This window comes from Lissotriton vulgaris, unplaced genomic scaffold, assembly GCF_964263255.1.
Source record: "Lissotriton vulgaris unplaced genomic scaffold, aLisVul1.2 SCAFFOLD_352, whole genome shotgun sequence".
NCBI classification, from domain to species: Eukaryota; Metazoa; Chordata; class Amphibia; order Caudata; family Salamandridae; genus Lissotriton; species Lissotriton vulgaris.
Window position 1 is genome coordinate 545,851 of NW_028245114.1, and position 20,730 is coordinate 566,580.

At 45.8% G+C, this 20,730-nt stretch overlaps 1 protein-coding gene across 2 annotated transcripts in view; it reads left to right on the plus strand.

Moving 5' to 3' along the window:
• Positions 1–2,686: 2,686 nt before the first annotated feature.
• The window catches only part of CASP2 (caspase 2), a 190,120-nt gene continuing 172,076 nt past the window's right edge, over positions 2,687–20,730 (plus strand). The window contains exons 1-3 of one of the 2 annotated variants that reach the window (XM_086949007.1): positions 2,687–2,770; positions 8,350–8,494; positions 8,581–8,748. In XM_086949007.1, coding sequence (XP_086805133.1) covers positions 8,351–8,494; positions 8,581–8,748 — 312 coding nt within the window. In that variant the 5' untranslated portion in view covers positions 2,687–2,770; position 8,350. Of the gene's footprint in view, positions 2,771–7,846; positions 7,952–8,349; positions 8,495–8,580; positions 8,749–20,730 lie in introns of those variants that run through there. The other variant, XM_086949008.1, reaches the window with a different exon arrangement.

Sequence of the window (20,730 nt, forward strand, 5' to 3'; positions counted from 1 at the left end):
CGGACAGGGCACCGTTTTTGACTAGGGGCACTCCTATAAGACGCTTTGGAGAATCGTATGACCATAATTACAGCTCCCAGTACGGGATACACCTGAGGCACTGCAATTGTAGACCACAGTCTCTCATGGACTTCTTTACTTTTCCTCTATTTTGCTGCTGTTCTCTGCCGTTTTTCTCTGATCCCCGACCCGTCATCTTGTCCATTCCCTCATCTTTTACCCTTTTCCCCCTTGAGGATCCTCAAATGTTTCTTCCCCTCTCTGTTTTGCCTTTTCTCCATACCCCTGAATCCTTGTGACTACGTCCCCTCTCAGACCCCACTTAATGGAACTCTACCTGAGGAAATTTACTATGTATGTATATATGTATGTATATAGGGATAACTCTAATCACTAGTATAGGTAGTAGACCTTTGTACCATCTACCATTCCTATGTGACTCTTAGAGCATATCCAGTCATATCCCATCCCTATGTATATAGAGATAACTCTAATCACTAGTATATGCAGTAGACCGTTGTGCTCTCTACCATTCCTATGTGACTCTTAGAGTATATCCAATCATATCCCTTCCCTATGTATATAGAGATAACTCTAATCACTAGTATATGCTGTAGACCGTTGTGCTCTCTACCATTCCTATGTGACTCTTAGAGTATATCCATTTGTATCTCCTCCTTGTGTGACTTTACATCTTGTACATTTGCAAAATTTTTTCTGTTTGTATCCTTTATGTAACGCATTTAATCCTAAGTCCTTATGTTTTTCAACTGGTTCTTATGTAAAGCGCTCTGACACCTTCGGGTAAAGTTCGCGCTATATAAAATCGCATAAATAAATAAATAAATAAAAGTGTTGGTGCTGCCCACTGCGCCCGACATAACAGGCGGTAACAAGGCGGGACTAAGAAGCCTCCTTTACAATAGAAAGCCAGCCTTTAGCCTGAACTATTAGGCAGCCAATGGGACGAAGGGGCGGGGCTTCAAGGCCCCTTCGAAAGCATATGATGTCAAAGAGCCCTGGCAGAGCGGGCCGCGCATGATGTCAAAGAGCCCTGGCAGAGTGGGCCGCTCATGCGCGCTGCAGGACGGGTCTGCCAGACCTAACAATGGACGCAAGTGAAGCAGAGTTTGAAGTATAAAGAAGATCAAGAATTCCATCTGTGTGAGAGATTCACTCTCAAACGGATCCCAGGCCTCCTTTGTACAGCCAGACTCATACTAGACATCCCGCGTAAAGACCACATTTCTGGTCACCTGAAAAACCTCCACTGGCTCCCCGTCAATAAGAGGATAACATTCCGCCTCCTAACCCACGCACACAAAGCACTTTACGAACTTGGACCCGAATGCCTCAACACACGAATTTCCTTCTACACCCCCCCCCCCCCGCCAGCTACGCTCTTCCAACCAAGCCCTTGCTGCTGTACCTCGCATCAACAAAACCACCATGGGAGGTAGATCCTTCTCCTACCTGGCGGCTAAAACCTGGAACTCACTTCCCAATCACCTTCGCCTTACTCAGAACCACTTTGCATTCAGAAAGCAACTTAAAACCTGGATATTCGACATGTAATTCCCCACCCTGCCTCAAGCGCCTTGAGACCCTCTGGGTATGTAGCGCGCTATATAAATTATCTGACTTGACTTGACTCTTCACTCCGAACCACCGCCTCCTCCCAGGCCTTCAAAACGGACCTCAAAGTTCTCCTCCTCCAAAAGTAATCCACGCCTTCTCTATTATCTGAAGGAAGACCTCCCTTTACTGAACATTCTATTCTCCATGACTATGGAAGTGCCTTCCCAGTGTGTTCTTGTGGTTGGAGTGTTTAACATTCACTGCTGCATTATCCTTGTACTTGTGTTTGGTACCTTTTTGTAACTTGCACACACCACTTTCCCTTGTAACACACAGTATGCTACCTCTCACATTTTGTTTACCTTTGAAACTTGCACAAGGGCCACCATTGCCTACTTTAAGTTTATTCTTGTGCCTGAGTGCCTAGCTTATTTTGTAGTATTATACCTCTTTTTGTACGTTGTTTTTTCTTATAACCTGCACACTTGTCACTTTTTCCTCATGGCACCTTTGCTACCTCTTGTATTTTGTTTGCTCACAAGTGTCACTTTTACCTCATGTAACTTAACGTCTGCTTTTGTAATTTGTTCACGTGTAATGTTCTCCTCATGTAACAGTTCTGTTCCTTGTGTGAAGCGCTCTGACGCCTTCGGGTAAAGTCCGCGCTATAGAAAAACGCATAAATAAAATCTTCTGACTGAGGCGGCTCAAGCCCTCAGTCTCAACCACCAGCACCGACGCGAACCCGGCGGAATCACTTCCGGGGCCGCTGAGCGCGGCGGCAGGCTCTCTACTACTGCAGCGGCTTTCTTCCGGGTCACTGAGGGCGGAGCGTTCAGGAAGTCGATTTGTTTCAACCAATCAGAGGCCGTGGGCGGTGCGGCCAGCCTGGGGTCAGCCTCCGCCTCCTGTCACTCACGGAGGGCGGTGTTTTCCGGGTAATTGATTCGTTTTAACCAATCAAATGCTGTGGGGCGGTGTCGCCTGCCCCTTCGCCTGTCAGTCAACGCTCTCCACGCCTGCCATTGGTTCTGTCCTTTGCTGCGGAGGATATTTCCTCAATAGTTGATTTGTTTGAACCAATCAGAGGCTGCGGGCGGCGCGGCCTCCTATTAGCTCTGCCGCCTGTCACTCACTGCTGGCGGTTAGAGTGGAAGCCGCGGGTCCTGAGCGCCCGTGTCGGGGGCGGGAGGTAAGGGCAGCTCCCCCCTGTGTCCCCCCCCATCCCTGGGGCTCTGAAGCCAGACCCCCCCCCCGTCCCTCCATCCCCGGGGGTCTCAAGCCAGCGCCCCCCTAGCTGAACCTGGTGTGGACTTCGGGCGAGGGGCTATTATGCCCCCCCATGTAACCAGAGCAGAGGACCACCCCTGAGAGATCCCCCCCTCAGCTGCTGCTTCCCTCTGTGCCCCCCTCCCTGCAGCCTCACGCGGGGGGGCATGTCTTGCAGACCCCCCCCCCCCATGTAACCAGAGCAGAGGACTGCCCCTGAGAGATCCCCCCTCAGCTGCTGCTTCCCTCTGTGCCCCCCTCCCTGCAGCCTCACGCGGGGGGGCATGTCTTGCAGACCCCCCCCCCCCCATGTAACCAGAGCAGAGGACTGCCCCTGAGAGATCCCCCCTCAGCTGCTGTTTCCCTCTGTGCCCCCCTCCCTGCAGCCTCACGCGGGGGGGCATGTCTTGCAGACCCCCCCCCATGTAACCAGAGCAGAGGACCACCCCTGAGAGATCCCCCCCTCAGCTGCTGCTTCCCTCTGTGCCCCCCTCCCTGCAGCCTCACGCGGGGGGGCATGTCTTGCAGACCCCCCCCCCATGTAACCAGAGCAGAGGACTGCCCCTGAGAGATCCCCCCTCAGCTGCTGCTTCCCTCTGTGCCCCCCTCCCTGCAGCCTCACGCGGGGGGTGGGGGGGGGCATGTCTTGCAGACCCCCCCTCCCATGTAACCAGAGCAGAGTACCACCCCTGAGAGATCCCCCCCTCAGCTGCTGCTTCCCTCTGTGCCCCCCTCCCTGCAGCCTCACGCGGGGGGGCATGTCTTGCAGACCCCCCCCCCCCCATGTAACCAGAGCAGAGGACTGCCCCTGAGAGATCCCCCCTCAGCTGCTGCTTCCCTCTGTGCCCCCCTCCCTGCAGCCTCACGCGGGGGGGCATGTCTTGCAGACCCCCCCCCCCCATGTAACCAGAGCAGAGGACTGCCCCTGAGAGATCCCCCCTCAGCTGCTGTTTCCCTCTGTGCCCCCCTCCCTGCAGCCTCACGCGGGGGGGCATGTCTTGCAGACCCCCCCCCCCATGTAACCAGAGCAGAGGACCACCCCTGAGAGATCCCCCCCTCAGCTGCTGCTTCCCTCTGTGCCCCCCTCCCTGCAGCCTCACGCGGGGGGGCATGTCTTGCAGACCCCCCCCCATGTAACCAGAGCAGAGGACTGCCCCTGAGAGATCCCCCCTCAGCTGCTGTTTCCCTCTGTGCCCCCCTCCCTGCAGCCTCACGCGGGGGGGCATGTCTTGCAGACCCCCCCCCATGTAACCAGAGCAGAGGACCACCCCTGAGAGATCCCCCCTCAGCTGCTGCTTCCCTCTGTGCCCCCCTCCCTGCAGCCTCACGCGGGGGGGGGGGCATGTCTCGCAGACCCCCCCCCCCCCCATGTAACCAGAGCCCGCCCCCCTTACTATGCTTATAGAGCTATGGGTTACACCTGAAGAGACCCCCTGCAGCTCCAGGAGGCTGTTAGTTTATTCTCTGCTGAGAACGCATTTCATACAAAGTGCTTGTTCTAACAATAACAGAAAACAGTCAATACAGATTTAAAAAAGTTTTTAATAATTTAAACAAGTTGTAACATACAAATGTTACCACGTTCTCACCTCCCCTACCCCCACTTCTTTTTTCTCCCCTTTCACTCCTCTCCTAACATATTGCTGACTGTTCGTTGTAATGTGTAATTGTTGATCTTTTTCTGTTATTACTCTTAAACCACATTGTTGTACTTCCTTTTGTCCCTCCTGCTGTCTCCTCCCGCATCCCCCCTTTTTTATATCTCTCCTTCTCCCCTCTCTCAATGTATTGAGACTGAACTTTTTTGTCTGATGCCCGATGGAGCGACCTGCTTTAGCTATAGGGGAGATGGGCCGTGGATTCCCTCCTTGGTCGTCACCTACCCTGACGGTCCTTAGATATACTTTGTTTCGTCTCTCCGTATTGTCTCTTCCCTTATCCTCCCTTTCTCACCTCCCCTGCCCCCTCCACTACCTCTCTCTCCCCTCTCCTAATTGTACTGCCTATTCTTTTTTGGGGATTTATTGTGTAATTGTTGAACTTTTTCTGTTACATTGTTGATTCTCATGTAAAGCGCTCTGATACCTTCGGGCCTAGCCAGCGCTACATAAAACTCTTTAAATAAATAGTTAAAAAGCGTCATCAGAGTGCACAGATGTGCTGTTCCATCTACATGGTATTGATTTTAAATAGCGCCTTCTAGCCTCAACCAGTATCGGGTTTTAGCATACCGACAGTACGTGCACACCACCGTTGCAAAGATCACAATTACTCGTAGCGTTTTCTTTCCTTCCATTTAAAAGCCAGTGAACTAAAAGGGAGTACCCAAGCCAAAATAAAATTATAAACTGTCGAATTCCACACCTTAAGGAACAAGCATTTGCTATGCAATAGGTCTCGCATTTACTCAAGTTTAAGCTATTGCCATTGTAAATGACAATGTCTTTTATTTATGTTTTAAAAACTGATACCAAAATAAAAGGCATAGCAGCGGCGGGAAGCGGGGGGCGGGTTGGGGCATGGAGGGCAGTGGCGCGAAGGAGCACCTAGAGCAGGCAATGGATTAGGATGATTAAAAAAGAAAAGAAAGAAAAAAGACAGGACTACAGGATGGGGCAGACACCAGGGGCGGCTAGCCGTCGGTCAGCGTCAGCAGCAGGGAGACACTGGCACTCTGGAGGGGCGAGCCCTTGGTCAGCGTCAGCAGCAGTAGCGGGGAGGCACTGGCACCCAGGAGGAACCGTGTGGCATGGGGAGTGACCCGAGGACAGGCTCCGCTCAAAAGTATCTACTGCAGCACATGAACCTCTGACCAATCTGCTGCAGCACATGAGACTCTGCTCAAAAGTATCTACTGCAGCACATGGACCTCTGACCAGAGTATCAGCTGCAGCACATGACTCCACTCAAAAGTATCTGTTGCAGCACGTGAGAATCTGCTAAAAAGTGTCTGCTGCAGCACATGAGATTCCACTCAAAAGTATCGGTGGCAGAACATGAATTTCTGCCCAAAAGTATCCGTGGCAGCACGTGAGACTCCGCTCAAAGGTATCTAATGCACCACATGGACCTCCGCCCGAAGGTACCTGTGGCAGCGCGCCAGACTCCGCCCGAAGGTACCTGTGGCAGCGCGCCAGACTCCGCTCGAAGGTACCTGCGGCAGTACATGGGCCTCTGACCAGAGTATCTGCAGCATCAAGTGATACTCTGCCTAAAAGTGTCTTAATTCAGAACCCCACCATCCAAGAACCTAAAGAATCCTCCTGGTTTAGCTTCCACCAAGATAATTCAGAGCCCCAAAATGAATGAGCCCTCCTAAATAGGTAGAATGCTACAGAAGCCTTTGTTTGTCTTTGTCTTTGATAAAGTGGGCAGAGGCTTCTTACGCCATTGCGGTTTTTGGACATTATGGTTTGAAGGTATAGCCCCACTTTGTTGCCTTGCTCCTTCCAGGCCTGTTTAGTCAGTGATAAATTCAAATCCTCCCCCACATCACAGCCCTTCAATTCGTTCACACAGTAAAAAAGTTTTCTTGGTTACCAGGTCTGCAAACCCCTACTTTAAAAACCACAGACCCGTATGATTCTATGTAGCTATCTGTATTTTTCGGGGCTCCTGTGAGTCCATCTTTCTCTCCCTCTTATCTCCTTCTCTCCATTTCCCTCTGTCTATTCACTTTCTCTCTTCATTATATCCCTTTATACTCTCCCTTTCTTTTCCTCCTCTCTCTGTACCATGTTTCTATCACTTCATTTACTCCCTTTGTCCTACTCCTTTTCCACTTCCATTCTCTCCTTACTGCTTCTTTTCCTCCTGCAGCTCTCTCCCTCTTCCGTCCCCTTCTTCCCTTCTCTCCATCCTCTCTCTCTCCTTTCCTACTCCCCTCTCACCCTCTTAGTCTCTCCGCTCCCTTTATCTTCTCTCATTCGTCTGTACTCTTTTGTCCTCGTTTTGCCTCATCCTCAAAAATATCTATCTGTATTTCCTGTCCACCCTTCCTCCCTCCACCCCCACAAATCCCACTGTTTAGCTGGTTCGTAACGTTGAATCTGCTGAAAATGATATCCATGCTGAAGTTCCTTTCATGTGCTGTGCACTTTGTAAAGCCTTTAATCTGTAGGTGAAGCATTCACTCTGAAGATCCTCCAATAAGGCTTGGGATGTTGTGAGGGCTTGAATCTGCGGGAGACTGGAGCCATGCTAGAGGTCCCCCAACTGTCTGGGGATTTTTAAAACACTTGAATCTCCAAACAATGGAATCCTTGCTGAAGATGCCCTCCTGTACTAGAGATGCTGTAAGCACTTGAATCTCTGGAGATGGGATCCATTCTGAACATCCTCCTTTGAGGCTTGGGATGTTTTAAATGCTTGAACCTATAGGAGACCAGATGAGATCCATGCTGATGATTCTCCTGTGAGCCAGAGTTGGAGTACGCTCTTAAATCTCTAGGAGACGGGATAGGATCCAAGCTGACGATCCTCCTCGGAGCTAGAGTTGGTGTTAGCTCTTGAATCTCCAGGAGACGGGATGGGATCCATGCTGATCCTCCGGTGAGCCAGAGTTGGTGTTAGCTCTTGAATCTGTAGGAGACGGGATGGGATCCATGCTTATGATTCTCCCGTGTTCCAGAGTTGGTGTTAGCTCTTAAATCCCTAGGAGACGGGATAGGATCCAAGCTGACGATCCTCCTCGGAGCTAGAGTTGGTGTTAGCTCTTGAATCTCCAAGAGACGGGATGGGATCTAAGCTGACGATCCTCAGAGCTAGAGGTGGTGTACGCTCTTTAATCTCTCAGAGACGGGATGGGATCCATGCTGACGATCCTCCTGTGAGCCAGAGTTGGTGTTACCTCTTAAATCCCTAGGGGATGGGATCCATGCTGACGATCCTCCTTGGAGCTACATTTCGTGTTAGCTCTTGAATCTCCAGGAGACGGGACATGATCCATGTTGACGATCCTCCTCGGAGCTAGAGTTGATGTACGCTCTTTAATCTCTCAGAGACGGGATGGGATCCTATCTGAGGATCCTCCTCTGAGCCTGAGTTGGTGTAAGCTCTTGAATCTCCAGGAGACGGGATGTGATCCATGTTGAAGATCCTACAGGTTTGTCTAAGCACTTGAATCTGCAGAATATGGGATCGATGCTGACTATCCTCCCATCGGCAGGGCGTGTTGAAAGCACTTGAATCTCTCAGGGATGGGATAGGATTCATGCTAAAGAACCTATTCTCAGCTGTGGATGTTATAAGCAGTTGTATGTGAGCAGAAACATAGCGAAGGTCCTCCTTCGGGCTGGGGCTGGTGCAAACACTTGAATCTGTTGGGGATGGGGTAGGGTCTCTGCTGGGAATCCTCCTCCTCTGAGACTGAGGGAGGTGATATCCAAGTGCAGCTTGGGATTCTGTGAATCTGTAAGAGCCTCCTCTGGTGCTGGGCAGCCCGTGAGCATTTACCGCTGTTTGATCTGGTACCCATGCTGAAATCTGGTGTCTTTCCCGCAGGATGCTGGGGGGCATGCAGGACGCCCACCAGCAGGCCTTGAAGAAGAACCGAGTGTCCCTGGCCAAGCAGCTGGAACTGGATGAACTCCTGGAGCTCCTGGTGGAAGAAGACGTCATCACCATGGTCATGAGGGAAGCCATTGAGGTACGCGAGAAATGGAGTGCACCCCATAGTCATCCCGCAGTAAAATGTGGATGTTTATTACAAATGCCTCCTTTCTCATGCTCCAGGCCAAGAGTGGGAGTTTTAAGCAGAACATTGAGCTTCTGAACCTCCTGCCGAAGCGCGGGCCCCGGGCCTTTGAAGTCTTCTGTGAAGCTCTACACGAGACCAAGCAGGGGCACCTGAAGCAGCTCCTGCAGAATGCCACCTGCAACCAAGAAGAGCACAGCATGAGGGTGAGGTGCTGGGCACCGAGAAAGGCTCTGAGGGACCAGATCAGGAAGGGTGCAGCATGGAGCAGCGCAGGATCTATAGGGGTGCAGCGTGGAGCAGCGCAGGATCTATAGGGGTGCAGCGTGGAGCAGGGCAGGATCAGGAAGGGTGCAGCGTGGAGCAGCGCAGGATCTGGAATGGTGCAGCGTGGAGCAGCGCAGGATCAGGAAGGGTGCAGCGTGGAGCAGCGCAGGATCAGGAAGGGTGCAGCGTGGAGCAGCGCAGGATCAGGAAGGGTGCAGCGTGGAGAAGCGCAGGATCGATAGGGGCGCAGCGTGGAGCAGCGCAGGATCTATAGGGGTGCAGCATGGAGCAGCACAGATCTATAGGGGTGCAGCGAAGGATCAGGAAGGGTGCAGCATGGAGCAGCCCAGGACCAGGAAGGGTGCAGCGTGGAGCAGCGCAGGATCTATAGGGGTGCAGCGTGGAGCAGCGCAGGATCAGGAAGGGTGCAGCGTGGAGCTGCGCAGGATCAGGAAGGGTGCAGCGTGGAGCAGCGCAGGATCTATAGGGGTGCAGCGTGGAGCAGCGCAGGATCAGGAAGGGTGCAGCGTGGAGCAGCGCAGGATCAGTAGTGGGTGCAGCGAGGAGCAGCGCGGGATATGGAAGGGTGCAGCGAGGAGCAGCGCAGGATCTGGAAGGGTGCAGGGTGGAGCAGCGCAGGATCAGGAATGGTGCAGCGTGGAGCAGCGCAGGATCAGGAATGGTGCAGCGTGGAGCAGCATGGAGCAGCGCAGGATCAGGAATGGTGCAGCATGGGTCAGCACAGGACTTCCCTTACTACCCTTCGGGTAGTAAGGGAAGGCCACTGCGAAGGGGTGCTGTGGAGATGGGAGTGGAAACCCCATAATGGCAGTGGTGTGTGGATTGTGGGACAGGAAGTGAAGGCCTCTGAGAAAGGAAGCTGTGATGAAGGGAGTGGAAACCCTTAGTGGCAGTAGTGAGAGAATCGTTGGACAGAAAGTGAAGGCTTCTGGGTGCAGGACTGTGTTTTTTTAATGAGAGACAGTTCTAAATGAGGCTCAGAGAATTGTATGATTGTATTGTAATTGCATTTATATAGCTCGTAGCACCCCTGACGAGGCATCAATGCGCTTTTTTGGTGAGTGGCACGGTACTCTGAACCCAAAAAAAAGATTAGTGGTGAATTAGTATAGTAAAATATGAAAGTAATTTGAGTGGTGGATAGGTTACTCAGGTATTTGGATTCAGAAGGATAGCGGAGTGATAGAAGATGGAAAAAGTTTTGCATTTATATAGCGCTTGTTACCGCTGATGGGTGTTGAAGTGCTTTTTTGGTGAATAGCATGCTGCTCCGAAACCCACAAAGGATTAGTGGTGAATTAGTATGGTGAAATATGAAAGTAACTTTAGTGCTGGATGATATGTTAGTGATGTTAGCTGTGGGTTGTTCTGAGGGTGTGCTACGCTTTGAAAGGGGTGTTCTGGCTGTGCACGACATTCAGTGCAGTAGTTGTGGAATAAATTACTTGATTACCTTTTTAGTACTGCATAAATATTTTACATATTGCCTCAAAGTTAATGCTGTCTTCTCTGTGCCATCACATCCAGGGGGTTGAGCTCAGATTAATTAAGTGACTTTGAGGATCTACTGTGACAAGAAATGTGATGATCATTTGTGGTGGGGGCCTACACCCCTCAACTAATGCCTCAATTTTTACACACATGCATGCAATCAGAAATTTGGTGGTGATCATGTATTAGGAAATATGTGCTAACACCTTTCACTGTCGCTATTTCTTGTATCTCATCGTAGTGGGTTTGTAATTGGAGTTGTCATGACTTAAAACAGGTAGCCGTCCCCGCTTCACTGAATGGGCGGCCAGGTGGAGAGGTGTATTTTGTTATTTAGTATCCATACCTTTCCCGGTGTCACATGTAAATGATATTATTAATATAAAATCTCTACAAAAGTAAATTGTACATTGCTATGTCTTGTCATCAGCATTACAACAAGTACAGCTGCTTGTTTTCTTAATCCACTAGTGAGGTCAATCATTTTTGTGGTGCACAGTGAGAGAGACAAGTACTGGAGTTGATTTTATGAAAACACTGAAGCTGTTGAACTTGTACGACAGAAGCTGTGTCGTAATCTCTACTCTTTGATGCTGCTTACCTTGACGGCACGTGTCGAGGCTGGTAGATGGGGAACTTATAGCCTGTGGCTAGTAGCAGCGGAGAGAGGTGGTTGAGACCTGCTGTTAGTTTGAGTCTGTTTGCAGCCTATAATAATACAAATACAACATAAACTAACAAACATGTACAATAAACAAAGATACCTAAATAAATCCACCACAGGCATAGTGTAAACGAAATGTAAATATACACGACAGCAACCAGAACGGCTACTTAGAGAACAAGAAAAAGATCAAGGTGCAATGAATGAATGAATGAATGAAAAGGGATTGATAAAGCACTCTTAAACCGTACGGATCAAGGTACAATGAATTAATCTTATCTTAACAAGAATTTATACAGCGCACGTTCACCCGAGGGTTTCTTGGCGCTAACCAACATATCCAGAAAAACCACGTGACGAGGGGCCGTAGAAGGATTAGGCTACGGTTTGGACAAATAGCCAGGTCTTAAGTTTCCGCCTAAACTGTAAAAGAGTGGTACAGGAGCAGATCTCTTGGGTGAGAGAGTTCCACAGTTTAGTGGCTAGTGTGGCAAACCTACGGCCTCCTTTCCGTTGGAATTTATAGTAGGGGACAGTCAGGAGGATTTGTGAGGCAGAGCGCAGGCTACGACTGGGAATATATCTGGGGAGAAGTGCCTGAATGAACTTGGTAATTGAACCTTCAAGGGTTTTAATTGTCTTAATGTTTCGAATATTATTTTAAATATCTACAATTGTACGACCTGATATATTTGATGCCGTTAATGCACAACAACTGTGACAAATGTCTTTTTAAGTTAATTTCTGTTTGTCACTGAACAGTGATCTTTTTGAGACAAAAGAGAGCAAGAGAAAGGGTGTATATGAAAGAGTATTCGGATTTAATATTTGTTACAAGGGTACATGCTAGATAAACAACGTTGTAAGAGAACATACAAATAAATTGATCTATAAAAATTCTCTATACAACAATTGCAAAAGCTTTTCTACCTATTTACAATCTAATTTATTATCCGGTAGAAAAAGCAATCGTCGATTTGCTTTTTCTACCGGATAATAAATTAGATTGTAAATAGGTAGAAAAGCTTTTGCAATTGTTGTATAGAGAATTTTTATAGATCAATTTATTTGTATGTTCTCTTACAACGTTGTTTATCTAGCATGTACCCTTGTAACAAATATTAAATCCGAATACTCTTTCATATACACCCTTTCTCTTGCTCTCTTTTGTCTCAAAAAGATCACTGTTCAGTGACAAACAGAAATTAACTTAAAAAGACATTTGTCACAGTTGTTGTGCATTAACGGCATCAAATATATCAGGTCGTACAATTGTAGATATTTAAAATAATATTCGAAACATTAAGACAATTAAAACCCTTGAAGGTTCAATTACCATAACATATCTATTGCCCAAACCCTCAAGGGTATATTGGGTTGCTCACTTTTGTGTACTGAATGAACTTGGGGCTGCGCGCATGGAGGGCCTTAAAAGTTATACAGGCGGTTTTAAAAAGTACGTGCTGTGTGATCGGTAACCAGTGCAGTTGAGTCAGCAGGGGTCTTGCTGATTGCCACCGTGGAGTGCGGTATATAAGCCTAGCTGCCTGGTTCTGGGCCAGCTGAAGGCGTTTACCCAAGGCGATAGGGAGGCCCAGGTAGATGGCGTTGGCGTAGTCTAAATGTGACAACACCAAGGCCATCACAACCTGGGTCAAAGCAGGTTGGGTAAGCATCCGACTAATTTTTTTTATTTTTCGGAGTTGAAAGAAGCAGGATGAGACCACAGAATTAACTTGAGGTCTTAATGAGAGCTCTTCGTCAATGAGTACACCTAAGCTCTTCACCATACTGGATGGAGTAGGGAGTGGACCCAATGCTGGAAGCCAGTAGTGTGTGCCCCACAAGGATTTGCTTTTACCAAAGAGGACCAGTTCTGTCTTCTCAGGGTTCAATTTTAGTTGATTGCTATCCATCCAGTGGCGTATGAAGAGCATGGTGGACTGAAATTGATGAATGGATTCTGGGGAGTCGTCAATAGTGAAGGTAAGCTGCAAATCATCTGCGTAATTAAATGTGGTAACTTTAAAAGATTTTAGTGAGTGAAGTAGGGGGAGCATATAAATATTAAACAAAAGGGGTGAGAGCGAAGAGCCCTGGGGGACCCCACAGGTGGTATGGAGTTTAGGATACAAAAAAGGGGACAGGCCCACTGCTTGCGAGCGGCCATTAAGAAACAACCTAATCCAGTCAAAGGCTGAGCCACAGATGCCGGCTAGTCTGACACGGTCGAGAAGAATGTTGTGGTCGACCGTGTCAAACGCGACCGACAAATCGAGCAAGACCAGCGCTTGAGGGATGCCTAAATCAGCATTGTGGCGTAAAGAATCAAGGACTGCTGTTATAACGGTTTCCGTTGAATGAGCCGGACAGAAGCCGGCTTGAGCAGAATCCAAGAAGTCGGATTGCTCGATGAAACTTGAGAGTTGGTTTGTTACATGGGCTTCCAACAGTTTAGCCAGGTATGGTAGTAACAAAATAGGCCTATAATTAGATACAATAGTGGCTTCTACGCCAGTTTTTTTTGAAGGGGCATCACTACTGCCTCCTTAAACGAATTAGGCACTATACCTTGAGTCAGAGAGGTGTTAAGAAGACTTAGTATAGGAGAGGGAACGGCAGTAATCACCTCTTTTAGCACATGAGGAGGACAGCAGTCATATGGAGAGCCCAACTTGACCCTGGTTATCAGGGCAAACAAGGCCGGGACATCCAAAAGAGGGAAGTGATCCATTGAAAGTGGACTAGGGATGTGAGTGGGGTCGAAGGAAGGTAGGGGGCAAATAGGGATACTAGATTTAAGAAGCGCAATTTTATCCAGAAAATAGTGGTTCAGGGTATTACAAAAATCCTGTGTGGCTTCAGGTTTGAGTTGAGTCCTGGCAGGATTCGTAAGTTTGTCAACAATGGAAAAGATATCCTTTGATTTGTTGTTAGACGTTTCAATAATTCTGGAAAAAAAATTCTCTTTGGCTAGAGAGATGGCCTTCATGTAGTCAGAACGGGCAGCCAGATAGTGGTTTTTTTCGAGAGAGTTGTAATTTCGTGAATGAATGAATGAAAAGGGATTGATACAGCACTCTTAAACCGCACGGATCAAGGTACAATGAATGAATGAATGAAAAGGGATTGATAAAGCACTCTTAAACCGCACAAATCAAGGTACAATGAATGAATGAAAAGGGATTGATAAAGCGCTCTTAATCCGCACGGATCAAGGTACAATGAATGAATAAATGAAAAGGAATTTATAAAGCGCTGTGAATCCGCAGGAATCAAAGTGAAATGAATGAATGAATGAATGAATGAAAGGGATTTATAAAGCTCCGTGAACCTGCAGGAATCAAGGCAATATAGTTGCACGGCAAAAGCAACAATAACCACTCAGCCGGTGTATCGCAAAGCGCAAAATAGATTGAACTGTGGATAATGCAGGGATGATAAAAGAAAAATCGGTTTAAACCTAAACATAATTTAAAAGGAAAAACTTAAGCCAATCAGGTTTTAACAGTAATTTGAAAGCAGTCTATCAGATTGGTAAATCTGATGTTGTTAAGTAACTAGTTTCATAATTTCTGACCAGGAAGAGCCCTTTTTACTCTGCACCTCTAACGTAGGTCATGGTACATCAATCAACTAAAACTTGTTGGTATGCTGATTTTATGAGTGGATAGCGGACTGTTTTCTCCTCTGTTCGCTTGGGTTTTGTCTCTTGAAAACATTGAACAATAAGACTCAGAATTGTATTGTCTTGTGCTATTCAACAGGTCACAGCCTCCATGTTGGGGTGTGACTGGATACCCTTGGGGGGAGTTGTGCCGCCTTCTCCTAGCAAAGCTGTTAGTTGTCACAGCTCTGCAGGGTAATGATCTGAGGGGTAAAGATCTGAGGGGTAATGGAGACCAGAACTGCCCTTAGGTGCATAGGGATTGACAAGGAAAAAACCTTCCTTTCTGTAGTGAACGAACTTAAAAAAGTACAAAGTGCTCAGTGCAATGTTCACCTCCTCTTGGCTCTTGTCAGGAGATAAGAGCCCTGGATTCTTTGACCGGTTGTGGTTTAAAAAGCTTTGATAAGATGGAATAGATTCCTTCAAGTATGATAGCTGTGCTTGCAAGTAGAGGGGTATTGATGGATATGATTTAAGGGCAGGGTAGTAACCAGTGGAGCTAGGAGATGCCCAGGGCTATATAGGATGATAACTAATGGCATGAAAGGGTATAGACCACTCATTGACCATCAAAGGGCTCCAACTGATCTATCCACATCAAAGCTCCAGGCAGCGTTGTGAGTGGTGAAGGACACAGACCACTCTGAGCACATGAGGCTACAGGCCAACACCTGAGCAAGGAAATAAACGGACAGGTCTCTGAACGTTGAATGATACTGACAGATCTATGCTCGTCGAAGCCTCCAGACCTATCTATGAACATTGAAGCACACTGACCAATCTATAAGCATCAGAGGCTACAGGCCAACCCCTTAGCACCGTAAAATAAAGACAGACCTCTGAACATTGACCAATCCATGAGCATTGAAGGATAAAGACCAATCTATGAGCATCAGCGGCTACAGGCCAACCCTTGAGCATGGAAATAAACTGACAGGTCTCTGAACATTGAATGAAACAGACAGACCTGTGCTCATCGAAGGCTTCAGACCAGTCTGAGCATTGAATGATATAGGACAATCTATAAGCATTAGAAGCTACATGCCAGTCCCTGAGTACAGACATATACAGACGAATCACTGAACATCGAAGGATATAGACAGATCTCATAGCATTGAAGGGTACAGATGGATCTCTGAACATGAAAGGGTACATACGGATCTCTAAACATCGAAGAGCAATTAATGAGAATCTAAGGTTACAGATCAATTATTGAGCTTCATAGACTCGAGACAGATCTTTGAGCATCAAAGTATACTGATCAATTAATAAACATCAAAGGTTACAGATCAATTAATGAGCTTCATAGACTCGAGACAGATCTTTGAGCATCAAAGTATACTGATCAATTAATGAGCATCAAAGGTTACAGATCAATTAATGAGCTTCATAGACTCCAGACAGATCGATGAGCATCAAAGGATACTGATCAATTAATGAGCATCATGAGCTCAAGACAGATCTATGAGCATCAAAGGATACTGATCAATTAATGAACATCAAAGGTTACAGATCAATGAATGAGCTTCATAGACTCCAGACAGATCGATGAGCATCAAAGGATACTGATCAATTAATGAGTATCAAAGGTTACAGATCAATGAATGAGCTTCATAGACTCCAGACAGATCTATGAGCATCAAAGGATACTGATCAATTAATGAACATCAAAGGTTACAGATCAATGAATGAGCTTCATAGACTCCAGACAGATCTATGAGCATCAAAGGATACTGATCAATTAATGAACATCAAAGGTTACAGATCAATGAATGAGCTTCATAGACTCCAGACAGATCTATGAGCATCAAAGGATACTGATCAATTAATGAGTATCAAAGGTTACAGATCAATTAATGAGCATCATGAGCTTCAGACAGATCTATGAGCATCAAAGAATAGTGATCAATTAATGAACATCAAAGGTTACAGATCAATGAATGAGCTTCATAGACTCCAGACAGATCTATGAGCATCAAAGGATACTGATCAATTAATGAGTATCAAAGGTTACAGATCAATTAATGAGCACCATGAGCTTCAGACAGATCTATGAGCATCAAAGAATAGTGATCAATTAATAAACATCAAAGGTTACAGATCAATGAATGAGCTTCATAGACTCATTCATTGAGCATCAAAGGATACTGATCAATTAATGAACATCAAAGGTTACAGATCAATGAATGAGCTTCATAGACTCCAGACAGATCTATGAGCATCAAAGGATACTGATCAATTAATGAGTATCAAAGGTTACAGATCAATTAATGAGCACCATGAGCTTCAGACAGATCTATGAGCATCAAAGAATAGTGATCAATTAATAAACATCAAAGGTTACAGATCAATTATTGAGCTTCATAGACTCGAGACAGATCTATGAGCATCAAAGGATACTGATCAATTAATGAACATCAAAGGTTACAGATCAATGAATGAGCTTCATAGACTCGAGACAGATCTTTGAGCATCAAGAGATACTGATCAATTAATGAGCATCAAAGGATACTGATCAATTAATGAGCATCATGAGCTCAAGACAGCTCTATGAGCATCAAAGTATACTGATCAATTAATGAACATCAAAGGTTACAGATCAATGAATGAGCTTCATAGACTCCAGACAGATCTATGAGCATCAAAGGATACTGATCAATTAATGAACATCAAAGGTTACAGATCAATGAATGAGCTTCATAGACTCCAGACAGATCTATGAGCATCAAAAGATACTGATCAATTAATGAACATCAAAGGTTACAGATCAATGAATGAGCTTCATAGACTCCAGACAGATCTATGAGCATCAAAGGATACTGATCAATTAATGAACATCAAAGGTTACAGATCAATGAATGATGAAGGATACTGATCAATTAATGAGTATCAAAGGTTACAGATCAATTAATGAGCACCATGAGCTTCAGACAGATCTATGAGCATCAAAGAATAGTGATCAATTAATAAACATCAAAGGTTACAGATCAATTATTGAGCTTCATAGACTCGAGACATATCTATGAGCATCAAAGAATAGTGATCAATTAATGAACATCAAAGGTTACAGATCAATGAATGAGCTTCATAGACTCCAGACAGATCTATGAGCATCAAAGGATACTGATCAATTAATAAACATCAAAGGTTACAGATCAATTATTGAGCTTCATAGACTCGAGACAGATCTATGAGCATCAAAGAATAGTGATCAATTAATGAACATCAAAGGTTACAGATCAATGAATGAGCTTCATAGACTCCAGACAGATCTATGAGCATCAAAGGATACTGATCAATTAATGAGTATCAAAGGTTACAGATCAATTAATGAGCACCATGAGCTTCAGACAGATCTATGAGCATCAAAGAATAGTGATCAATTAATAAACATCAAAGGTTACAGATCAATTATTGAGCTTCATAGACTCGAGACAGATCTATGAGCATCAAAGGATACTGATCAATTAATGAACATCAAAGGTTACAGATCAATGAATGAGCTTCATAGACTCCAGACAGATCTATGAGCATCAAAGGATACTGATCAATTAATGAGTATCAAAGGTTACAGATCAATTAATGAGCACCATGAGCTTCAGACAGATCTATGAGCATCAAAGAATAGTGATCAATTAATAAACATCAAAGGTTACAGATCAATTATTGAGCTTCATAGACTCGAGACAGATCTATGAGCATCAAAGAATAGTGATCAATTAATGAACATCAAAGGTTACAGATCAATGAATGAGCTTCATAGACTCCAGACAGATCTATGAGCATCAAAGGATACTGATCAATTAATGAGTATCAAAGGTTACAGATCAATTAATGAGCACCATGAGCTTCAGACAGATCTATGAGCATCAAAGAATAGTGATCAATTAATAAACATCAAAGGTTACAGATCAATTAATGAGCTTCATAGACTCGAGACAGATCTATGAGCATCAAAGGATACTGATCAATTAATGAACATCAAAGGTTACAGATCAATGAATGAGCTTCATAGACTCGAGACAGATCTTTGAGCATCAAGAGATACTGATCAATTAATGAGCATCAAAGGATACTGATCAATTAATGAGCATCATGAGCTCAAGACAGATCTATGAGCATCAAAGTATACTGATCCATTAATGAACATCAATGGTTACAGATCAATGAATGAGCTTCATAGACTCCAGACAGATCTATGAGCATCAAAGGATACTGATCAATTAATGAACATCAAAGGTTACAGATCAATGAATGAGCTTCATAGACTCCAGACAGATCTATGAGCATCAAAGTATACTGATCAATTAATGAGTATCAAAGGTTACAGATCAATTAATGAGCACCATGAGCTTCAGACAGATCTATGAGCATCAAAGAATAGTGATCAATTAATGAGCATTAAAGGTTACAGATCAACGAATGAGCTTCATAGACTCCAGACAGATCTATGAGCATCAAAAGATACTGATCAATTAATGAGCATCAAAGGTTACAGATCAATTAATGAGCATCATGAGCTCCAGACAGATCTATGAGCATCAAGAGATACTGATCAATTAATGAACATCAAAGGTTACAGATCAATGAATGAGCTTCATAGACTCCAGACAGATCGATGAGAATCAAAGGATACTGATCAGTTTATAAGCATCGCCGGCTCCAGACCGATATATGAGCATCAAACGCTGCAAACCAATCCATGAGTTGGAGGAAATGGGGTGTAATATATGGTGCGGTTGTACGACCTCCCTGTGTAACGTGCTTACTAACCCCTTTAGGTCCAGTAGGTTTCATCTGTACAACCCTCTGCTTAACCCTGGGTAGCTGTGGCACCGAACAGCAATGCTTAAAGCATTTAAACAGCATCAAAACAATTGAGGAAGAAATCAACAAGACACTCAAGAAATCCAACACCAATTTATAAAAATAGACTGTATTTAAACAATAATTTAGACACTAGAATTAAAAAGATCCACTGGAGGGTTCTGGAGATATAGATTTTACAAGCAATAATACATCAAAGCAGTGTCACACCACCGCAAAGAAGCTGTGGCAAAGTCAACGAATTGGACACTTAGAAACGTTATAAAAGAATACTTAGGTAAGTGTCATTGTGGTCGATTAGAGGCACTTAGGGCGACAAACTCCGGCAGGGAGTTAGTTAAGTCAGCAAGGTCTTCTAGAACAGTTACCTTCAGAGAGGAAGCAGTCCTTCAGCAGTTCTAGGCACTTGATCTGTGTTGCAATGGATTCCTACAGAGTGGTCCTGATGCAAGGGATGAGGGATGCTGAAGATGCTTTCAGGATGCTGTGGATGCGATGCCTTCGTCTGGGGTTTTCCTGCCAGGATTCCTTGGTCCACAAAGGTGGTGAGGGTGTCAGAGCTGCAGGATTTCCGTCCCACAAAACCCTCCCTAATTAGGCCGACATCCAGCCACAACTGGGGTGCCAGACGCTTGTTGTCCTAGTTATAGGCCAGTCCTTCCTGAGTTGATACCTCACCCTCTGAGGGTTTGGGCAACTCGCTGACCGCACTCCCAGGCTCAGTGAACTCAGGTGCAACTCTGAGTGTCGGGTCTTGGTCCTCAGTGTTGCACAGCGGCGGTGGTAGTGACTTGAAGACTTTGGGCTACTAACTTGCTCCAGCATGCTTCTTCAGCTTTTGTGTCCCTGTGCTGTGACCAGGCGCCCAGTCAGCTGTCCCTTGAAGTTCTCTTGGCTTGGCTGGGCTCTGAAGACCGCTTTACCTACATATTGAAATGCAGACAGATTGACCATCTAAGGGCACAGACTGACCAATGAGAATTGACCGACTGATGAGCATCGAAGACTTCAAACTGATCTATGTTCTTTGAAGGATGCAGAGCGATCTATGAGCATCTGGTACCCCAGACAGACCCACGAGATTTGAAGGACACAGACTAATGTTTGAGCATCAGAGGACATCAACCAGCCCTTTTGCATTAAGGGTGGTGACCGATTTATGAACGTTGATGGCACAGATAGATCTATGAGCTTTGAAGGCTGCAGACCTTTCTATGAGCATTACCGGCTACAGACAGATAAATGAGT